The 15,452-nt window shown below is 41.3% G+C and overlaps 1 protein-coding gene across 2 annotated transcripts in view; it reads right to left on the bottom strand.

Annotated features, from left to right (window-relative positions):
• Nucleotides 1-3,030: 3,030 nt before the first annotated feature.
• Nucleotides 3,031-15,452, bottom strand: part of LOC148454249 (uncharacterized) — a 236,274-nt gene continuing 223,852 nt past the window's right edge. The window contains exons 1-4 of one of the 2 annotated variants that reach the window (XM_088461131.1): nt 6,688-6,772; nt 6,474-6,571; nt 6,103-6,310; nt 3,031-4,586 (exon numbers count right to left, since the gene is read on the bottom strand). In XM_088461131.1, the coding sequence (XP_088317257.1) occupies nt 3,526-4,586; nt 6,103-6,310; nt 6,474-6,571; nt 6,688-6,772 (1,452 nt within the window). In that variant the 3' untranslated portion in view covers nt 3,031-3,525. Of the gene's footprint in view, nt 4,587-6,102; nt 6,311-6,473; nt 6,572-6,687; nt 6,773-15,452 lie in introns of those variants that run through there. The other variant, XM_088461130.1, reaches the window with a different exon arrangement.

Here is a 15,452-nt window from a genome sequence, read left to right as displayed (position 1 = left end):
CTCCATCCAAAACTTCGGGACCCGCAAAGACTTGTTGAGTGCTTTGAGGTTGAGAATCGGACGATATGACTAATTGGGTTTCTGTACCAAAAATAGATTTGAATAGAAACCCTGGTCCCTCTGGGAGAATGGAACAGGCACTATAACTCCAGCCTGGAGCATAGTGTGCAATACCTTCCGCAGCTCCGTAGCCTTGTTCCGGTCTGATGGTAGACCCGTGGTGAAGAAGCGAGCCGGGGGTCTGTGCCGGAAGGAGAGGGCGTATCCGTGGGAAACCACCTCCAGAACCCAAGTGTCTGTCGTAGTGGTCGACCAACACTGGGCGAACTGTAGCAGGCGGCCTCCCACCCTGGGATCCCCCAAAGGGAGGCCCGGACCGTCAGGCCGCAGGCTTGTCATCTGGCTTGGGGGCCGGACGTCTGGTACTCCATGCCTGCTTCCGGGGCTTGACCGATTTCTTAGGGCCAGCCTGTCGAGGAAACGACTGTGGTTTGGGCCTGCCCTGGGCCCTAGATGACCGAAAGGACGATGGTCCCGAACCAGAAGGAGCAGCGGCCGACGGGAGACAAGCAGATTTGGCTGCCACCAGCGTGGCCACAATCTTATCCAGATCCGGACCGAAGAGAACTTCTCCGGTAAACGGCAACGCTTCCAGACCTTTCTTGGAATCTGCGTCCGCCTTCCAGGATCGCAGCCACAAGGTGCGACGAGCAGCTACCGCTGCTGAAGAAATTCTAGACACCAGAGTACTAATGTCTAGAGCCGCCTCGTTGATGTAGGTGGCCGAATCACGGAGATTGCCAATCAACTCCGCCTGTTCGGCCGGACAGTCGGATTCAAAAGAAGCCTCTAATGAATCCGCCCAGCGCTCCATCGCTCTGGCAACCCAGCAAATGGCCATAGCCGGCCGTGCTGCCCCCCCTGCAAGGGAATAAGCGGACTTCAGGCAGATTTCTACCTTGCGGTCCGTAGCATCCTTAAGGGAGGACATGGATGGCATCGGCAATGTGGCACTACGGACAAGACGGGTCACGTGAGAATCCACCTGTGGAGGGGATTCCCACTTAGCAAAATAATTATCCGCGAACGGATAAGCCACCGCCAGACGTTTCTGCGGCTGGTATCTTTTGCCAGGTTGTTTCCACGCCTCCTCTAAATGGTCCACCAACTGACCCGAAAGAGGAAAGACTGTGGCATCGCCCTTCACATCTTTGAAAAAGGCATACTTGGATTTAGCTGCTGGGGGAACTTCGTCCTCAATCACCAAGGCTGTGCGGACCGCCCGAATAAGTCCGGGAATATATACTTTGGACGTAGCATCAGCGTCCTTAGTATGGAGAGGTTCCTGATCGTAAGGATCCAGAATCTCCCCATCATCAGACGTCCCTTCGTCATCCTCATAAGGAGCGGACAGAGACGCCACCGGCCTTTTATGAGGCCGCATCACAGACTCCCCTTGCAACACATCCGACAAGTGCTGTACAGAACTCGTCAGGGAGTTAACCCACGCTGGCTCCTGAGAACCCGGGAGCGGGGAAATAGGGAGACTGTGGGGTACCACCAATTGTCGTGGGAACCCCTGCATGGGTGACGACACCACAGACTGCTGGGACAAACCCATCGGAGTAAACGCGGGCTGCGGAGCTAACTGGCCCACTAAAGCTGTTAACGCCTGAGCGAAACAAGCCCAGGGCGGCTCCTGTACCGGTGCTGTAACCGTAATAGGCCGCGCCATGGACAAATACTGCCGGCAAAGGCCCTCCGCGCTACCCTCCCCCTCCGCTAATGGTACTTTGCACGTGGTACACTGTAGCCGGAGGGGAAAATCACTTTCAGACATGATGGCACCACGTATGTGACCTCTCTCACCAATTAAGTATTAAATAGGCGAGAGACCACCATGCAGCACCGCACCGCAAGGGCTTTAGCAGAAAGAACAGGGACAGTAATAAAGCTGACAGTTTAGAGAAGAAAAGTTACAGGCAGCGCTAGCACAGTCACATACAATGCAGAGAAATAACAATTCCTGCACTAACAGCGCTGATCACTCAACTACACAGACACAGGGCCTGGTAGGACACAGCGCTGCATACACCAGACCTGAGCCACAGCGGAGGAGAGGTATGCGGGGGGACCCAGACCACGATGCTTCCGTCCAGCGCTTCCAGCAGCGTTCACCATGCGTTCTGGAGAAGATGGCCGCCGAGGAGCAGAGAGGAGGCTGGCCTGGGGGAGGAGCACTGCCACAGGACCAGTCGGCAGCATGCAGAGAGGGCTGTGTGCAGCGGGGGAGGCGCCGGCTGTGAGACAGGGAAGGCGCGCTCCCCTGGCATGCATTTAACCCCTGGGACGCTGCAGCGCTACCGCTCTGCTGCGGTCCGCTGTCCCAGGGGGTAGTGGAAAGCGCAGGTTGGTCGCCTGGCTCCACGCTTCAGCCAGTCCCCAGGGAGCCCCCTGCCTGGGGACTTAGGACCATGTGACCAGCGGGGACCCACCGCGGGACCCCGCTGCTTACCTTTGTCCCCCTTGGATCCCGCCATGGTCCGGAACATCTGGGGTCACCGCTAGCTGTGACCCCAGATGCTCACCAGCATCCCCGGATCGGTACCGGCGTTCTGGTACCGGCGGGGGTGTAGGGAAGACAGCATGGACGTCAGGACTGACTGTCCATGCTGTACATCCAGATGTGCAGCCACAGCTGCACTGAAGAAAGCTTCAGGGGCTCTTCTAGCCCCCACTCCAACAGGTGCACCCGACGCCGGCCGGGCACCAAACTAAACTGAGGTGCCTTGGCTCGGGGGCGGGGTATAGGAGGGGGACCCTAGTGCATCCTGGGAGGCTGAAAAGCTTAACTCTATGGTGCCCAGCGACTGACGTCACACCTATACCCCAAGGTATCCTGTGGATACCCTATGGACCCTGAAGTAGAAATATATATATATATATATAAAATAATAAATGACATATTCTCCAAGAGATATGGACCAACCAAATGTTTAATTATTTTATAAATAACATTAATAACCAGGGTGTTTTATAACTAATCAAACAGGCAATGTTTTCTAGCAAGGGTTTAATGTTGAATAGGATTTCTAGAACAGTAAACAGACATCGGAGGTCAGATCTCCATACAGACGTTGCGCGTCGTAATGAAGAGAGAAGAGACTGGGCACATACATACATAAATAAATAGCACAACTTCAGAACGGTCAGTGCAAATAACTACTCAAAGAAATCAGCCGGCTTACGCCCAGGAACCCGGCAAGACTAAAAAACAAAAATTCAACTAACGTCAACAATTTCTCTTCAGCGGTTTCACATTCCTAAAGATCACAGGAAAATCCTGTTGCTATGGAAAAATATCCTCAATGAACGGGTTTTCTGGTCATCAGATAGAAGTATTGGCCTTGGGCCTCTCCGATGGTGAGTAGTCCACGCGCAGAACGGGTCCTGCGATCTCGCACGCATTAATAATTTAAATGGCTTTGATAATATTTTGTCACAACATGGTTTCACATCTGTCAGCTATTTTCCTGCATGGATTTTCTGATGTGTAACAAGATGCGGTTTCTGTGTGAAACATTTCCCACACTCCGAACATGGAAATGGTTTTTCACCTGTGTGTATCTTCTGGTGCTTAACAAGACCTGACTTGTGTGTGAAATATTTCCCACAATCAGAGCAGGAAAATGGCTTCTCACCCGTGTGACTTCTCTGATGTTCAAGGAGAGCGGAATTATATTTGAAACATTTCCCGCACTCTGTACACGGAAATGGTTTCTCATTTGCATGAGTTCTCTCATGAGTGGCCAGATATGCTTGCTCCGTGAAGCGTTTCCCACACACAGAACATGGAAATGGTTTCACTTTTGTGTGAACTATCTGATGTTCGAGAAGCCCCGATTTCTGCGTAAAACATTTCCCGCACTCAGAGCACAGAAACGGCTTCTCACCTGTGTGAATTCTCTGATGTGTAACAAGATGTGATTTATATGTGAAACATTTCCCGCACTCAAAACATGGATATGGCTTCTCTCCCGTGTGTATTCTCTGATGTCGGACCATGTACGATCTCTCGATAAAATGCTTCCCGCACTCGGAACACTGAAACGGTTTTTCATCTGTGTGAATTTTCTGATGTTTAACAAGATCTGATTTGTACGTAAAACATTTCCCGCACTCAGAGCAGGAAAACAGCTTCTCGCCGGTGTGAATTCTCTGATGTCTAACGAGACCTGACTTATAAATGAAACATTTCCCACACTCAGAACATGGAAATGGTTTCTCACCAGTGTCACTTGTCTGAGGCGTAACAACTACTGACTGATGAAGGAAAGATTTTTCACCAGAAAGGCATGTATAATCTGCAGTAGCTGTAGTACATGTAACAACATCAGAGTTATCAGAAAAACATTCATTAGGATTAGGGAGATCAGATGACGCATCTGCAATATGAGATACTGGAAGTATAATTAGGGTAATTTGATTTTCTCCTGGAGAATCTTCTGTGATGTTATCTTCTATTTTAACATCTGGAGATAAAATGAGCTGTCCCTCTGAGGTCTCCCTGCATGTGTGTCCATTAGCTGGAAAATAAATAATTGTATGGAAAAAGTCATTATTATTTACACAGGGTAACATTTTCATACTTCTAGTAGTTCTTTGGTTTTACTTTGCAAACTACAAACAGTTATTTTAGAATTATAAGAGGACCATATTACTAAGCACATTGGATAAACCCAGGAACAGTGACATTATCACGATCCCTGAACCAGACTGCCTCTTACTTAGACTGGCAGTGGGACCTCCGTTCTTGCCACACTGGTGGTCTGCAGCAGGTCTGGAGGCTCCCTACTACTAAACACTGACAACCTTGGTAGATCCCAGCTGTGCTCATCTTCCTCTGTAATTGCCAGTTCGGTGTGACGCTGGAGGACGCTCTAGGGGTGGGTTACACAGCAATGTAGTTTGTAAATACCCTTTTGTCAGCTGATCCCAGATGTCAGCTTGGTGCTAGAGTTGACTCCCCAGTCTATAAAAGCCTGCTCTGTGCACCATACTGGTGGCACAGTGTCAGGTGTCCTGCCTGTGCTCCAGCACTAGTATTAGCATTCTGATTGTATCTCCATGTACTGTCCCTGACTTGCCTTGTTCTGAACCTCTGTCTGTGATCCTGACCTCAGCCTGTCTCTCAGTTGTGATCCTGACTTTAGGCTTGTTTAGTAGCTCTAAATCTGCCTGTGACCATGACCTTTTGCCTGGTTGAGCATTCTCCTGCCTGCTGATTCTGTAACATGCTTGCACTGCCGCATAGTCACCTCTAGGTGGCAGTTAGAAGGCTACAACTTGCAGACTCCTGGTATCGAAGTCCTTCCCACCTTGAAGCTACTCTGTGTGAATACCGTAGGGTACGTTAATCTCCATACCTTGACTCTTCTGGCACTAACCTTAACCTGACTGCATCCAATATTCCAAAAGTGTCACAGTCTACTCTGGCCAAAAGTATGGATGCCACTGGGAGTCCCTCTCCTAAAGATTTGCTGCATATACATCATATATAATATCTAATTACGTGGCTTGAGTAAGAAAAAGTCTTAGCCACAAGTCATGCAGTATCTCCAGGACCTGGATCATTGCTTGGACACCTTGCAGCCTACTGTGAGGTCGGAAAAGAGCCATCTGTGGGCACACCACCGGCTTCATCAGGAAGGTCTAACCTACACATACCTAACATAAATTAGCATCATGGGTATTCAAAATAGTCCAGAGGGTTCCTAAAGTAATGTGCAATTCTCGATTTTCTGCACAACTGTCCTACTTTCCTGGATACCCTCTACAAAATCTTCAATGAGCAGAGAAAAGTGTCATCAGATACCTGCGGGCTACTCTGTTTTCATTACATGCACAATACTGCACATTAGTGCATGGACAAATATCATATGTACATTGGAGTACGATTGAGACAATTATTTATCAATTTTATATTTTATTTTTCATTCATTTTTATTTTTTATTTTCACTTTTTGCACTATAGTGTCTAATAAGGCCTTTTTTATTTCTGGATTCTATGACTCTTTTCTGTAATAAGTGTTTATCACTCACCTGTGCTGATATCTGTAGGGATTTCCTCCTCCTTACACGGCTGATCACCCCTCACATATGTCTCTTCTTCTCCCTCTATATCTTCTGCCTTTATATCAGTCACATACATCTCTTCTTCTCCCTCTATATCTTCTGCCTTCATATCAGTCACATACGTCTCTTCTTCTCCGTCTATAACCTCTATCTTGATATCCGTCAGATATTCAGCCTAAATAAGCCACAAAATATTCAAATAACACTTAAGTAATGTATGATTTCAATTATTGAGATAAAACGGTATAATATCAGTGTATAAGACACACACAGCTTCTCTACAGATCATATAGTGACAGTCACTTTGGTATATTAGTGAGACCCTAAATCCCACCTACCTGATGCTCCTGTGGGATCCTGTGATTCTCCTCTGTACAATCCTGGGAATAAAGAGGACGGGGACATCTCTCTGGGGTAATTCTGTTACTGAGACCATCTGTAGAAGACACACAGTGACTGAGTACATTGTATATATGTGATTATCAGGTGATGTGTGTATATAGGAGGCCCCCATACCTGTACCCTGTACAATAGATGACATTCTCATCGTACCCAGTGATGTGAGGGGCTGGTGATTCTCCATCATCACATCCTTGTACAGACCCTTGTGTTCCTCTATATACTCCCCCTCCTGCATGGAGACATAGACAGTGACATCCACACACATTATGCACACAAGGAAACAACTGTAAACACCACAATAATAGGAAAAATACAAAATTCTGAGAGCAATGTAATATATCCCAGCTTCTGTGAGGACTGAGGCACTGATACTATTCTGCTCCCCCTGTATAATAATAATAATTATAATAATAAAAATAATAACAAAAAGACACCACAGGCTGCTCCCCCTGTATAGTAATAATTACAAGACACCACGGGCTGCTCTCCATGTATAATAATAATGATTACAGGACACCACTGGCTGCTCCACCTGTACAATAATAATAACAGAACACCACAGACTGTTCCCCTGTATAATAATAATAGGACACAACAGGAGGTTCCCCGGCAGAAAATAATAAGTCACCAAAGACTGCTCACCCAGTAGATTGTTAATAACAGGACACCACAGGCTGCTCCCCCTGTAAATTAATAATAATAATAATTATGATGATAATAATAATAAATACAGGACACCACAGGCTGCTCCTTTAATACAAATAAAGGTAATATCAATAATACTAGAAGAAGAAGGAAAATAATAATAGCAGCACACAACAGGCTACTCCCCCTGTACAATAATAATAACAGGATGCCACAGGATGCTCCCCCTCTAAAATAACAATAATAGGACACCACAAACTGCTCCCCCTTTAAATTTTAATAACAGGACACCAAAGGCTGCTACACCCTGTATAATAATAATAATAATAATAATAATAATAATAATAATAATAACAGGACACCACAGGCTGCTCGCTCTGTATAATAATAATAAAAACAATAATAATAATAGGACACCACAGGCTTTTTTCTGCTCTGTATAATAATAATAATAATATTGATATTATACAGAGGGAGCAGCCTGTGGTATCCTGTTAATAATAATTATAATAATAATAATAGGACACCACAGGCTGCTCGATCTGTATAATAATACAATTATTATTATTATTATAATACAGGGTGAGCAGCCTGTGTTGTCCTGTTATAATTATTATCGTTATTAGGACAAGACAGGCTGCTCCCCCTGTAAAATAATATGAGGACATCACAGGCTGCACCTCCTATATAATAATACAAATAATAATAATATTATTATGCAGAGGGAGCAGCCTGTGGTATCCTGTTAATAATAATAATAATAACAGGACACCAGAGGCTGCTCGCCCTATATAATAATATAATATTATTAAAATTATTATACAGGGGAAGTAGCCTGTAATGTCCTGTTACTAATAATAATAATAATAATAATAAAAAAAACAGGACACCACAGGCTGCTTCCCCTATATAATAATTATAATAATTTTAATAATAATATTATTATATTATTATACAGGGGGAGAAGTCTGTGGTGTCCTGTTATTATTATTATTATTAGGAGAACACATGCTGCTCCCCCTGTATAAAAATAATATTAACAGGATACCACAGGCTGCTTCTGCTATATAATAATAATATTAAATATTAATAAATGGACACCACATGCTGTTCCCCCTGTATAATAATAAAGACAAAAGGACACCACAAGCTGCTCCCTCTGTATAATAATAATAATGATAATAATAACAGGACACCACAGTCTGCTCCTCTGTATAAAAATAAAGACAACAGGACACCACAGGCTGCTCATCAGTGTATAATAATAAAAACAGGACACTGCAGGCTGCTCCCTCTATATAATAATAACATGATACCACTGCAGGCTGCTCCCTCTGTATAATAATACTAATAATAATAACAACAAGACACCACAGGCTTCTCCCCCTTTATAAAAATGAAAGGATGTAAAAGACTGCTCCCCCTATATAATAATAATAATAATAATAATAATAATAATAATAATAATAATAATAATAATACTAAAAGTTATATTAGTATTCTAGAAGGAACAGCCTGTGGTATCCTAACAATAATAAATAATAATAATAATAATAACAGGACATAACAGGCTGCTCACCCTCTATTATAATAATAATAATAATAATAATAATAATAATAATAATAATAATAATAATAATAATAATTTTAATATATTATTAATATTATTATACAGAGGGAGCAGCCTGTGGTATCCTGTTAATAATAATAATAATAATAACAGGACACCATAGGCTGCTCCCTCTGTATAATATTATTACTATTATATAGGAGGTGCAGCCTATAATATCCTCTTACGAAGAAGAAGAGAAAAGAAGAAGAAGAACAAAAATAACAGGACACTACAGGCTGCTTCCCATATATAACAATCATAATAATTTTAATAATAATATTATATTATTATACAGGGCGAGCAGCCTGTGGTGTCCTGTTATTATTATTATTATTATTAGGAGAACACAGGCTGCTCACCCTGTATAAAAATATTAACCACTTGCCTGGCACGGTCGTATCAGATCGCACCAGGCTGGGCTTTCCCTGACATTGTCGTATCTGATACGACCAGTCAGAAATGCCCACTAGGCGGCTGTGGGAAGCTAATCTTCCTGCAGCTGTCTACATCAGAGGGACCTTCTGGCCCCTCTCCAAGCATGGCTGCCTTGCCATCGTGTCCCGATCAGCAGTGATCGGGCAGCTGGCCCCAGCAGCCGCGGCTCTGCTCTGTATCCGTGCCGCCAGCAGGAGACCCTCCTGCTGCGGCTCCGGCACTACAGTGATCACTAGGTGATCACTGTGTAGGAGCAGCAGCAGCAGCGGCTCTGGTAGCCGCCGCTGCTGATCTGTATCCAGGCCGCCAGCGGAAGACCCTCCCGCTGCGGCTCCGGAACACAGTGATCAGAAAGATCACTGTAGGAGCAGCAGCAGCGGCTCTGGTAGCCGCGGCTGCTGCCATGTTCCCCCGGCGCCCCTGTCCACTCTTTTCCGGCCTCAGCTCCGCCTTCCCGTCCCCATGTGCCTGATCACTGCTGGCCACAGTGATCGGGCAATATATTATTGAACAATTATAAAATATATATATGTGTAAGTATACATATATGTATATATCTATATACAGTCAGGTGCATAAATATTGGGACATTGACAGAATTTTCATATTTTGGCCTCTATTCACCACCACAATGGTTTTGAAATGAAACAACAAGATGTGATTTAACTGCAGACTTTCAGATTTAATTTGAGGGTAATTACATCCAAATCAGGTGAACGGTGTAGGAATTACAACGGTTTCTATATGTGCCTCCCACTTTTTAAGGGGCCAAAACTAATGGGACTATCAACTCAAAAGCTATTTCATGGACAGCTGTGGGCTATTCCTTCGTTATTTCGTTATCAATTAAGCAGGTAAAAGGTCTGGAGTTGATTCTAGGTGTGACATTTGCATTTGGAATCAGTTGCTGTCGACTCTCAATATGAGATCCAAAGAGCTGTAACTATCAGTGAAGCAAGCCATCATTAGGCTGAAAAATCAAAACAAACCCATCAGAGAGATAGCAAAAACATTAGGTGTGGCCAAATCAACTGTTTGGAACATTCTTAAAAAGAAAGAACGCACCGGAGAGCTCAGCAACACCAAAGGACCCGGAAGACCACGGAAAACAACTGTGGTGGATGACAGAAGTATTATTTCCCTGGTGAAGAAAAACCCCTTCACAACAGTTGGCCAAATCAAGAACACTCTCCAAGAGGTAGGTGTATATGTGTCAAAGTCAACAATAAAGAGAAGATTTCACAGGAGTGAATATAGAGGGTTCACCACAAGATGTAAACCATTGGTGAGCCACAAAAACAGGAAGACCAGATTAGAGTTTGCCAAACAACATCTATAAAAGCCATTACAGTTCTGGAACAACATCCTATGGACAGATGAGACAAAGATCAACTTGTACCAGAGTGATGGGAAGAGAAGAGTATGGAGAAGGAAAGGAACTGCTCATGATCCAAAAATACCACCTCATCAGTGAAGCATGGTGGTGGTAGTGTCATGGCGTGGCCATGTATGGCTGCCAATGGAACTAGTTCTCTTGTATTTATTGATGATGTGACTGCTGACAAAAGCAGCAGAATGAATTCTGAAGTGTTTCGGGCAATATTATATGCTCATATTCAGTCAAATGCTTCAGAACTCATTGGACGGCACTTCACAGTGCAGATCAACAATGACCCAAAGCATACTGCAAAAGCAACCAAAGAGTTTTTTAAGGCTAAAAAGTGGAATGTTATGCAATGGCCAAGTCAATCCCCTGACCTGAATCCGATTGAGCATGCATTTCACTTGATGAAGACAAAACTGAAGGGAAAATGCCCCAAGAACAAACAGGAACTGAAGACATTTGCAGTAGAGGCCTGGCAGAGCATCACCAGGGATGAAACCCAGCGTCTGGTGATGTCTATGCGTTCCAGACTTCAGGCTGTAATTGCCTGCAAAGGATTTGCAACAAAGTATTAAAAAGTGAAAGTTAGATTTAGGATTGTTTAGTTTGTCCCATTACTTTTGGCCCCTTAAAAAGTGGGAGGCACATATAGAAACCGTTGTAATTCCTACACCGTTCACCTGATTTGGATGTAATTACCCTCAAATTAAATCTGAAAGTCTGCAGTTAAAGCACATCTTGTTTGTTTCATTTCAAAACCATTGTGGTGGTGAATAGAGGCCAAAATATGAAAATTCTGTCAATGTCTCAATATTTATGCACCTGACTGTATATATGTATATATATATATATATGTATGTATATATATATATGTATATATATATGTATATACATGTGTGTGTGTGTGTATATATATATATCTAATGTGTGTGTGTAAGCAGGAGTAGATATATATATATATATATATATAATGTTCGATATATATATCGATCGATGGATATCGCAGAGTCTGTTTAGGGATGGCAACTGACCATCGATGGTTTGCAAACCATCGATGGTCTGACTGAAAACAAGTGGTTTGCCATTGCTGGTGGCCATCAATGTTGCACCATTGATGGCAACCCTCAATCGATGTTTAGGAAACATCGGCAGTTGTAGTGTACACAGATCTCCTCGACCAATCGCAAAAAACAATTGAAGGCTTCTAACGATGGTTGAATCATCAATGGTGCAGCAGTCAATGGCCATCACTACAGTATAACAAAAAAATTGCTATTTTTATGGTATACTGTGTTTTAAAAAAATATTTCAAATAAAATAGTGATGGATAAAATTATGTTCGTGACCTAATTCAATCATAAAAGACACCGACAATTTTGGAGCGGTTTTTGGAAAAATAATTTGTCAGTTAAGTGGTTAAGAGGATACCACAGGCAACTCCCCTGAATAATAATAATAACAACAGGATACTGCAGGCTGCTCCCCCTATGTAAAATTATAACAAAACACCACAGGCTTCTTCCCCTATATAAAAATTACAGGACACCACAGGCTGCTCCCCCTGTATAATAATAATAATAATAATATCATGAGGACACCACAGGCTGCTCCCCCTATATAAAAACAGTAATAATAAAAATAACAGGATATCTCAGGCTGCTCCCCCAGTATATTAATAACAGGATACCACAAACTGCTCCCCCTGTATAATAATAAAAATAAGAGAACACCAGAGGCTGCTCCCCTAATAATAATAATATTAATAATAACAATAAGAAAAATAATAATAGCAGCACACAACAGGCTGCTCCCCCTCTACAATAATAAAAGGACACCAGTTGTCACTCCCCTTCTAGAATATTAATAATAGGACACTGCAGGCTGCTTCCACCTTAATAATAATAATAAGTAATATTATTATTATTATTATTATTTTTATAAAATCATCATCATAATGATATGAGGCTGCTCCTCTTATAAAATAATAATTTTAGGACACCACAGGCTGCTTCCCCTGTATAATAATAATAATAATAATAATAATTTTAGGACACCACAGGCTGCTCCCCCTGTATAATAATAATTTTAGGACACCACAGGCTGCTCCCCCTGTATAATAATAATAGCAGGACACCACAGGCTGCTTCCCCTATATAATAATAATAATAATAAAATAATATTGTTATTATACAGAAGAAATAGTCTCTGGTATCCTAATACTACTACTAATAATAATAATAAAATTATTATACAGATGGGGAAGCCTGTGGTATCTTATTATTAATTATTATTATTATTATTATTATTATTATTGTTATTATTATACAGGGGGAGCAGCCTGTGGTGTCTTATTATTATTATTATTATTATTATTATACAGGGGGAGCAGCCTGTGGTGTATTATTATTATTATTTTACAGGGGGAGTAGCCTGTGGTGTCTTATTATTATTATTATTATTATTATTATTATTATACAGGGGAAGCAGTCTGTGGTTTCCCATTATAATTATTATTATCATCATCAGGACAAGACGGGCTGCTCCCCCTGTAAAATAATAATAAGATCAGGACACCAAAGCTGCTCATCCTGTATAATAATAAAATTAATATAATTATTATATAGGGGAAGCAGCCTCTAATATATTATTATTATTATTATTAATTATTATTAGGACACCACAGGCTGCTCCCCCTATATAATACTATTAACAGGATACCACAGGCTGCTCCCCCTTAAAAATAATAATAATAATAATAATACACCACAGGCTGCTCCCCCTGTATAATAATAATGATAAGACACCACAGGCTGCTCCCCCTGTATAATAATAATAATAAGACACCACAGGCTGCTCCCCCTGTATAATAATAATAATAAGACACCACAGGCTGCTCCCCCTGTATAATAATAATAATATTAATAAGACACCACAGGCTGCTCCCCCTGTATAATAATAATAATAATAATAAGACACCACAGGCTGCTCCCCCTGTATAATAATAATAATAATAAGACACCACAAGCTGCTCCCCCTGTATAATAATAATAATAATAACAGGACACCACAGGCTGCTCCCCCTGTATAATAATAATAATAATAATACACCACAGGCTGCTCCCCCTGTATAAATAATAATAATAAGACACCACAGGCTGCTCCCCTGTACAATAATAATAATACACCACAGACTGCTCCCCTTCTATAATAATAAAGACAAAAGCACAACACAGGCTGCTCCCCCTATATAATAATAATAACAGGATACTGCAGACTGCTCCCTCTGTATTCAAATAATATGAGGAAACAAAAGGCTGCTCCCCCTATATAATAATAATAATGATAATAATAATTATTATTATTATTATAAGAGGACACCAGAGGCTGCTCCCACATAAAAATAATAATAATAATAATAATAATAGGGCACCACAGGCTGCTCCCCCTGTATAAAAATAAAGACAACAGGACAACAAAGGCTGCTCCCCCGGTATAATAATAAGAGGACACTGCAAGCTGCTCCCCCTCTATAATAATAATAAGACACCACAGGTTTCTCCCCCTATATAAAAATAACAGGACAACACAGGCTGCTCCCCCTGTATAATAATAATAACTGGACACCACAGGCTGCTCCACCTGTATAATAATAATAATAATACTATAATAATAACAATAGGAAATATAATAATAGCAGCACACAACAAGCTGCTTTCCCGATACAATAATAATAACAGGACACCACAGGCCGCTCCCCCTCTAGATTATTAATACTAGGACACCACAGGCTGCTCCCCCGTTAAATATTAATAAGAGGACACCAAAGGCTGCTCCCCCTGTATATTAATAATAATAATTTAAAAAATATATATTATTATTATAAAGAAGGAACAGCCTATGGTATCCTAATAATAATAATAATAATAGGACACCAACAGGCTGCTTGTTCTATATAATAATACAAATATTATTTTTGTAATAGAGGGGAAGCAGCCAATAGTTTCCCGTTATAATTATTATTATCATCATGAGGACAAGACAGGCAGCTCCCCCTGTAAACAAATAATATTAGGACACAACAGGCTGCGCCTCCTATATAATAATACAAATAATAATAATGTTGTTAATATACAGAGGGAACAGCCTCTGGTATACTGATGATAATAATAATAATAATAATAATAATAATAATAATAATAATAATAACAACAACTGGACACCACAGGCTGCTCCCCCTGTATAATAATAATAATAATAATAATAATAATGTTGTTAATATACAGAGGGAACAGCCTCTGGTATACTGATGATAATAATAATAATAATAATAATAATAATAATAATAATAATAATAATAATAACAACAACTGGACACCACAGACTGCTCACCCTGTATAATAATAATAATATTAATAAGACACCACAGGCTGCTCCCCCTGTATAATAATAATAATAATAATAATAATGTTGTTAATATACAGAGGGAACAGCCTCTGGTATACTGATGATAATAATAATAATAATATTAATAATAATAATAATAATAATAATAACAACTGGACACCACAGACTGCTCACCCTGTATAATAATATTAAAATTATTATAATTATTATACATGGGAAGCAGCCTATAAAACTTTTTATTATATTTATTATTAGTAGTACACCACAGGCTGCTCCCCCTCTATAATATACTAAGAGGATACGAGAGACTGCTCCCCCTATATAATAATAATAATAGAACACAGCAGACTGCTCCCCCTCTATAATAATAAAGACAAAAGGATAACACAGGCTGCTCCCCCTGTATAATAATAATAATAACAGGACACTGCAGGC

Source organism: Taudactylus pleione, unplaced genomic scaffold (assembly GCF_031769625.1).
Source record: "Taudactylus pleione unplaced genomic scaffold, aTauple2 ptg001020l, whole genome shotgun sequence".
In the NCBI taxonomy this organism is placed as follows: Eukaryota; Metazoa; Chordata; class Amphibia; order Anura; family Myobatrachidae; genus Taudactylus; species Taudactylus pleione.
Note: the sequence above shows the minus strand (reverse complement) of the source record. Positions and strands in the feature narration are given on the sequence as shown.